Raw genomic sequence first — 7,406 nt, 5'->3', positions numbered from 1 at the left:
CCGCCGCCGCCGACAACCGAGGTCCTCCGGGAAGGTGCTTGCGGAGAGCCGACCGCTCCCGCCGCCGGCGCGGGGGCTCGTGGAAGAAAAAACGGCTGGTTCCGCCGCCGCCCTCCGCCGCTGCCTCGCTGCCCCCGTCAACCACCGAACTAATGCTCCGCTCCCGCCGCGGTTCCCGCCGAAGCCCAAAGGCGCCCGGCCCGCCGGTTACCGCCGGGGCCGCCGCAAGGCCGCCGCCTGTGCGTGTGGCTCCGCTCTCCCCCGCACCTGCGCTTAAAAGCCTACGCCATGGCTCGGCGGCGGCAGCGGGCCCGCCAGCCGGGGGGTGGGGCCCGCAACCGGCGGGGGGGCGGGGACAGGACCAGGGCGGGGGCGGGGGCGGGGCGGGCCTCGGTTAGGCTGCGGCTTTGCGCGCTGGGCGCGGCATTGGTTCGTCTCGCTCGCGCCCCTTGCAGCGGAAGCGCACGTGGAGCAGCCGAGCAGCGCGGTGCCGGCGGCGCAGCCTTTGGGCGCCCCCGTCCCAGCGGAGGCGTGGTGTGGCCGGCTCTCCGCCCGCGGAGGCGGAACGGCGTTGCCCGCGCAGGCGTCCCCGGAACTTCGGCTTGCTGGGTGTTGTTTGTGACTTTTTTAAAAAAAAAAAAAAGGAAATGCAGTGTTGCTCCGTCATACACACTGCGTTTATAAATACTGCATACCTGCAGCATTAGGATGCTGGATGCGATCGTTTTCTTCTCTTCGTGAGGAGTGTGTGTGTGAATGATTCCAGGACAGTGAACACAAACAGCAAATATTGCAAGCTATCAGCGGTCAGTGTAACGATTAGCCATAGAACCATAGAATCAACCGTGTTGGAAAAGACCTCCGAGATCATCAAATCCAACACTGCTGTGGTTACTAGACCATGGCACTAAGTGCTACATCCAGTCTCATCTTAAAAACGTTTAGAGATGGTGAATCCACCACCTCCTTGGGCAGCTCATTCCAAGTTTGGATTACTCTCTCTGTAAAAAATTTCTTCCTCATATCCAACCTAAACCTCCCCTGCACAGCTTAAGACCGTGCTCTCTTGTCCTGCTGCTAGTCACCTGGGAGAAGCACCTCAATATCCTTCCTGAACTGAGGGACCCAGAACTGGACCCAGTACTCCAGGTGTGGCCTCAGCAGCGCTGAGTACAGGGGAAGAATCACTTCCCTGCTCCTGCTGGCCACACTGTTCCTGATCCAGGCCATGATGCCATTGGCCTTCTTGGCCACCTGGGCACACTGCTGGCTCATGTTCAGCTTCCTGTCAATCCAAACTCCCAGATCCCTTTCTTCTCTCCAGCCACTCTGTCCCCAGCCTGTAGCACTGCATGGGGTTGTTGTGGCCACAGTGCAGGACCTGACACTTGGCCTTGTTGAACCTCATCCTGTTAGAATCAGACCATCTCTCCAGCTTGTCCAGGTCCCTCTGCAGAGCCCTCCTCCCTTCCAGCAGATCAACATTCCCCCTAACTTAGTGTCATCTGCAAATTTGCTAATGGTACACTCAATCCCCGCATCCAGATCATCAATAAAGATATTAAAGACATTAAACAGGACTGCCATGTGGTGATGGCACATGGTGATGGTGATGTTTTTTTCTAAAATGCACAGGTTAGCCTGTGCTTTCAGCTTTGTGTATCTCAGGAGGTACTGAGTGAAACCACCGATGGCCCATCATACTCACCAAAATGTTCCTATGACTGCAAGTAAGCAACCAACATTAACACAGGCACTGTTTAGGGACCCCAGGCCACCCCTTTTAGTGAAGAGGTTTGCCTGTGAGAAGGGGCAGAAGCCAACCTCCTGCATGTGCAGACCTGGGACTAGAAGAGCCTGGTGTCCCAAAGTTTGGATATGGCTGTAGGAACCATCCTCTGTACACACTGACCTGGGACTGGATGTCTTGGGTCAGCAAGGGGTAGAGGGGAAGAAGGCATGGACCACCAGCCATAATTACCTGGGCGTGTCTGCTTCAGTCAGATCCTTGCTGATGTTTGGCATGGCCATGTAGCAGTAGCATCCCAGCCTCTTCTGCTTTCTGCACTTGACACACCACTGAGCAAGAGGCTAGCATGAGGCATTTGAGCCTCATCAAGCTATTTAGGTAAAACTCAGCTTGTGCTGCTAAAGGGATCATAATCTAATATGATAAAATCTTATTATTGGTCTTGAAAAGCTATTATAGCTTTTAGATTTTCATCTAAAAAAGCACCAGTCCATCAAAGCAAAGCATATAGAGTTAAGCTCCTTACCTGTATGTAGGGACCACATGATTTTCAGATATACTGAGCAACTGCAACTAGGAATCAGTATAGATCACACTTGAAGCTTGAGCTGCAGGCAGAGCTTGAGAGAAAGTCATGTGCCACAAATCTGAGATTATGCAAGAAGCCTGCCCTATCTGCCAGGTACCCATTACTCACGTGAATCTTGATTTCAACTGCACCTGGGTAGTGCTGCCTGCCTGGTTTTTATAACTCTAGGCTTGTGTAAATACAGTAGGAAAATACCATCATCAACAATTTGTTCTTAGAGAAATCAAAAACATACAAGAGTTTTTGGAAGAGGGAAGTGACTGTTTTTTAAACTTTTGTGTTTGTTGTGGCCTCTAATTTAGGTCTTCATCTCTGCATGTCATGTTGGAAATCTGGTGCTGTCATTCTCAGCCACAAAACTTCAAACTTTTCTTATTTCAAGCAGGAATATTTTCATCTTTATAGACTGGTTTTGTTTTCAGTTGTTGAGAAAAAAAATAGATTAATGCAAAGGAAGATCAATATTTCTCAAGAGGCCTTTTAAAGCCATACTAAGCATCATACTTGTTCCGTGGGATATAAAGCAGGAATAACCAAACTGTCACCATAATAGAATGTTTTCTGGAGCCAACAGACCACTGAGGTGTTCCACACTGGACCTAAGCTGACTGGAAAATACTGAGATTTTTGATCTCTGCAGTAGCAAATATCAGGTGTACGGATGGCTAAAATATTCTCATTGACTCTGAATGTAAGACTCCAAAAGGTCTCAGCAGAAGGACTTTTTCAATACTATCATTAATAGGATATTTTAATCACTGTAGACATTTAAAATCTGGTACGCACTATTCAATTAGCACTTCTGCAACACAAAGTAGAAAATGAGATACTGGTGATTAAAAAGCATGTCCTCAGAGGTTATCATTTCAAAGTTACAATTCTAACATTATGCATAGTGCTTGGTAAATGTGGGTGGATAAGAAACTGGTAGATCTGCCAGCATTGTCATAAGGCAGTTTTATGTGCCATTGGTTTTTCATTCAGCTTTTAAAGCGAGCACATTCCTCAGGAAGCCAGAGCAAAAAGTGCTGCCAAGAATCTTTCCTGCAATGATTTTGCTTCATTTGAAAGAAAGAACTGGTTGTTTAAAAGTCAAAGTTGAGCAAAAATGTTTAGTTCTGCTAACATCCTGGGAATGAGCAATGCAGTCCAGTGTGGGCATGATCTCTACTTTACTCCTGAGTGGCTGAAGGCATATGAGAGCATTTCTTGGAGAGAGTTTCCTCACAAATACTTCTCCATACCACAATGGAACTATTAATGGTTACACCCATAACGAAGACAAGTGTTAATGTGGCAGAGGGAGGAACAATCCTTCCCAATACTTCAGCCTTAGTTTTAGACCTACCTTAAGGAATTAATTCAGGGCATAAGAGATTAGGCTTCATAGTTGAGGGTCTTCCAGCAGCTGAATCAAAATCACAGTGCTGCATTTCATCTGAAGCTAATGGTTGATCAATAAAGCCAAAGGGGAGATAAAATACTATACCACTGAAATGTTGTGCTCTTTCAGTGTGACCATGTCTAGATTTGTCTCAGAAGAGCATTGTATCGGGTGACAGGATAAGTAAAGAACAGACAACAAAGGCAGAGGAACACTTGCATAACCTGCATTTCCCTATGTTTCTTTCCCAAAGAGTGGATGTGAGAAGCTCTAGTGAATGTTAGCAACATGAAGCTGTGTCCACTTCCCGTGCGTATATCACATGGTCCTAGTCTGTTTTCCAGTCAAAGAAAATAATAAAGAGCATCTAGACTAATTTTTCAGGAGGCCTAGGCAGTAACCCTTAAGGTTTCAAGGCTCTGAGCGTAAATTGTCTGTTCACCTTTAGTAACCCTGTTTGACAGCACGTGTATTCTCTTCCTAAACAATTGATGCTTCACATCAGTGCTGGCCACAAATGTCAGCATTGACTCATTTCTGTGGCTGAGGTTCTTCCCCAGGCAAACTTGCTATTTAGGAAAGAAAGTTTAGGTTTGTTATCTCCAGTGATAGTTTGAATCCCCATTTTCCTATGCTGTACAATGGCCAAAGCCAATACCCCCTTTTTTAATTCTGCTCTCCAATGGGTTTTCCTTCCCCAGAGGCTGTTCAAAGGAAGAACCCCTTCAGCTTGCGTCTTCTCCATGGCTTTCCATTGTTTCATAGCAGCTTCTCTTAGGTGTTTCCATGCTCTTTTCTGAACAACTTTGGAAATAAGTTGCTGGACTCTGAAATAAACCAATATGTGTCATGAAATTTCACTCTTTTTAGTATCTGTTATTTTTCTGAGGCATTTTCTCTTTAAGGGATTCACATGTGTGCAATTTTGATGGTTTCTGCTTCATATGATGATGTATTCAGTAAGAAATTAGGAGTTGAGTGGAAGACTCATGGGTGGAGATTTCTGGCAACCCAGAATTGTTTAAAACTGCAAAGTACACACCGATCAGTGATTTTGTTTCCTTACTGAAATGCACATTTGTCTTTACATGTTCTCAGAATCATATAAGTCATTTCATGCTTGTATTCCTTGGCTTGTTAACAAAATACTCGAGTTAGGAGGTGCTAGGGAATCTCTTAGGTGTGTAATGATAGACTCCATTATTTTTGCAATGCTAGACAGCCTTTGCCTACTGGCTAACCCTGCATTTTAAGAGCTCTGTATGGCACCTTATTGATGAGCTGTGAGACTTCACTCCAGGCACACTAGTGAAATTTACTGTTGCAGGGCTTCTCTTTTGCAAAATTATCGGAAACTTCCATCAACCAGATAGTCTTTGTGCCTAATGGTGGCATCTGAGGAGTCTGAAGACACCATTCTGAGTTATTTGTTGTTATTTTTGTGTGAGAAAAGTGTTTAATCAATGAGGAGGCTTGACATTCCACTCAGCTGGGAGGAGGTTTTACTCCTGTGGTGTGGGTACTGCACATTACCTTGTCTGGAGAGTGTTGCCATTCTCCTCATCAATAAGCCAAAGCAGTTCAGGGGAATACTGCCACAGTTCATAAACCACTGCAGAACTAAGTTCTGCTTTCATCACAGTGGTACCCCATGCGTGTCAGACGGTGTGTAAGTGCCATTTTTGTGTCTTCTATTTGAATTTAGCTTGGGGCTATGAGCTGTTAATGGGTTCTTTGTCTCTAAGTGATTTTCCACTTTGCATGTCCTAATTAATGCCCCTCCCTCAGACTGGTAAATTTCTTGTCTCTCCAGATGTATTATGATTTTGTTTTCATTTTTAATCACTTTTCATCTGTTTGTGATATTGATGTTCCATACTCCAAAGACACTGTGCTTGTGTTGATCTATCATTCTTAGCACTGCCCACTATTATTGCAGTCATCCTTCTGATGCTACAAACCTCTATTTAGTTTGGTTTGCCTTTATTAAAAAAACTCATCAGAATCTGGCTCATACAAATGTTTATTATTGAGGGCAGCTTTTTCCTTTGTCCTTTCTTGTAAAGAGAGCCTACTGGCTTGTTGTTCAACCCATTGCTGTATTACTGTGGCCAAAACAGTAACTCTAATACTAGTCAGATAAAACAATGACACAAAGCAAATATTTGTTATGTTGTAGTGTTTGCTCTGGTCCCTCTTGCTTATGATATTATCTGTTTATAGCTTGAGACTCTCTGATAATGAAACTTTGGAAGATTTACATTTCAAGAGGAGGTCATTTGGTAGTCATGACTTATATAGGTTAAGATATATTCAGGTACAAGGTGAATGCTACACAAGGGAGAGAAAAAATAGAGGGAAAAATAAGTTTGTACACATGCACTTATTATTTCCTACAAAGTGTGCACAGGGACAACTTCTTCCTGTCTCAGAGCAGAGATCTGAGCACGGGATATGACTGTAGCCTCATTTCTTCCCTACACCAGTAGTGGCTAGAGAGCATGATGCTATGAAATCTGCCAGTGCTGGCTGTTTCTCTGTGGTGGAATTCCTCCAAACTTTCACATACATAGTGTAGGACCACATGATGTACCTAAGTAGCAGTTCCCAGACCAGAAGGCTTATTAGGACCCCCACATACCAGCTATCCATAGCAGCCTCCTCTCCTTCCCCCAGTTCTGTCTATGGCTCCCAGCCAGTGTCCTTGGGGAGAAACAGCCCTTTGGGCTCCTTATGAGTGCACATCTTGGGCAATTTGCATGGGACCCAGCCACTGTTTGGCTCTGGGTCTCCCAGCTGCTCTTGCAGTGGTAGTGGTATGAAAGGTTGCTGGGTCCCTTAGAGCAGGATGTCTCTCTGGAAGGGGTCCACTTTGCAAAGGCAGGCAGTCTGGGTGCCCACTGTTGTGTCTTAGAAAGCAATCAGAAGTTCAGAGAGCTCTCAAGTATCAGGTACGTCTCCAAGCATCTCTGATGCATGCTCTTCAGTCATGTTAGAATGCACAGACTGTGCTGTCACGGCACTTTGTGTTAAGAATAGGTAGCAACTAAAGAAGTAGTGGGTAAGCTCTGTTTACTGGCACTTGACCTCAATAACATCAGCAATTCCTGGTACAAATAACCTATGATTGTTCACCTGAGCACTACCATCCAAGCTGTCACTTTTATTTAGAAAGATGTGGACAGCCATCCTTTTTTCTGGAAGGGATTAGTGGGGAAGTAGGGAATCAATAAGGCAAAGATTTGAAAAAAAAGCCAACAGCAAAACAAACCAGGAAGCAGAGCTGGACAATTAACATCCCACAGCCTCTAGTAATATTGATTGTTGTTTTGCCCTTGAATCCCGCTCTGCTTACATAGAAGTATTAACCCTTTGGTAAAATGCAAAGGGAGAAAATGAGTTTAAGTATTTGTATTACTCCATAAAAAAAGATAAACAAAAATATTGAAAGAAATTAAGGGTTAAAGAGCAAGACACCCGATACCTAGATTAATAATTGTCTGGATCCGTCATCTCCCAGATCAGTATCTGTCAACTCTGCTACACATTCCATTTCACATGCACTCAAGAAATAATGTAGAATGGTAATAAGTTATTCTGCATAGCCTGGCCCAGCCTGTAAAGAAGGGGCATAATGGGTTTCACCCATTTTGTTTGACAATTAGTGATTAGTGATGGTATTC

The 7,406-nt window shown here is 44.9% G+C and overlaps 1 protein-coding gene across 1 annotated transcript in view; it reads left to right on the top strand.

Moving 5' to 3' along the window:
* The first annotated feature begins 288 nt into the window (after positions 1-288).
* Positions 289-7,406, top strand: part of LRP11 (LDL receptor related protein 11) — a 67,702-nt gene continuing 60,584 nt past the window's right edge. The window contains exon 1 of the mRNA XM_029962719.1: positions 289-583. Coding sequence (XP_029818579.1) covers positions 289-583 — 295 coding nt within the window. The remainder of the gene's footprint in view (positions 584-7,406) is intronic.

Source organism: Manacus vitellinus, unplaced genomic scaffold (genome assembly GCF_001715985.3).
Source record: "Manacus vitellinus isolate BGI_N305 unplaced genomic scaffold, ASM171598v3 scaffold_4_pilon, whole genome shotgun sequence".
Taxonomy (NCBI): Eukaryota; Metazoa; Chordata; class Aves; order Passeriformes; family Pipridae; genus Manacus; species Manacus vitellinus.
This window is presented reverse-complemented; position numbering and strand designations above follow the sequence as displayed.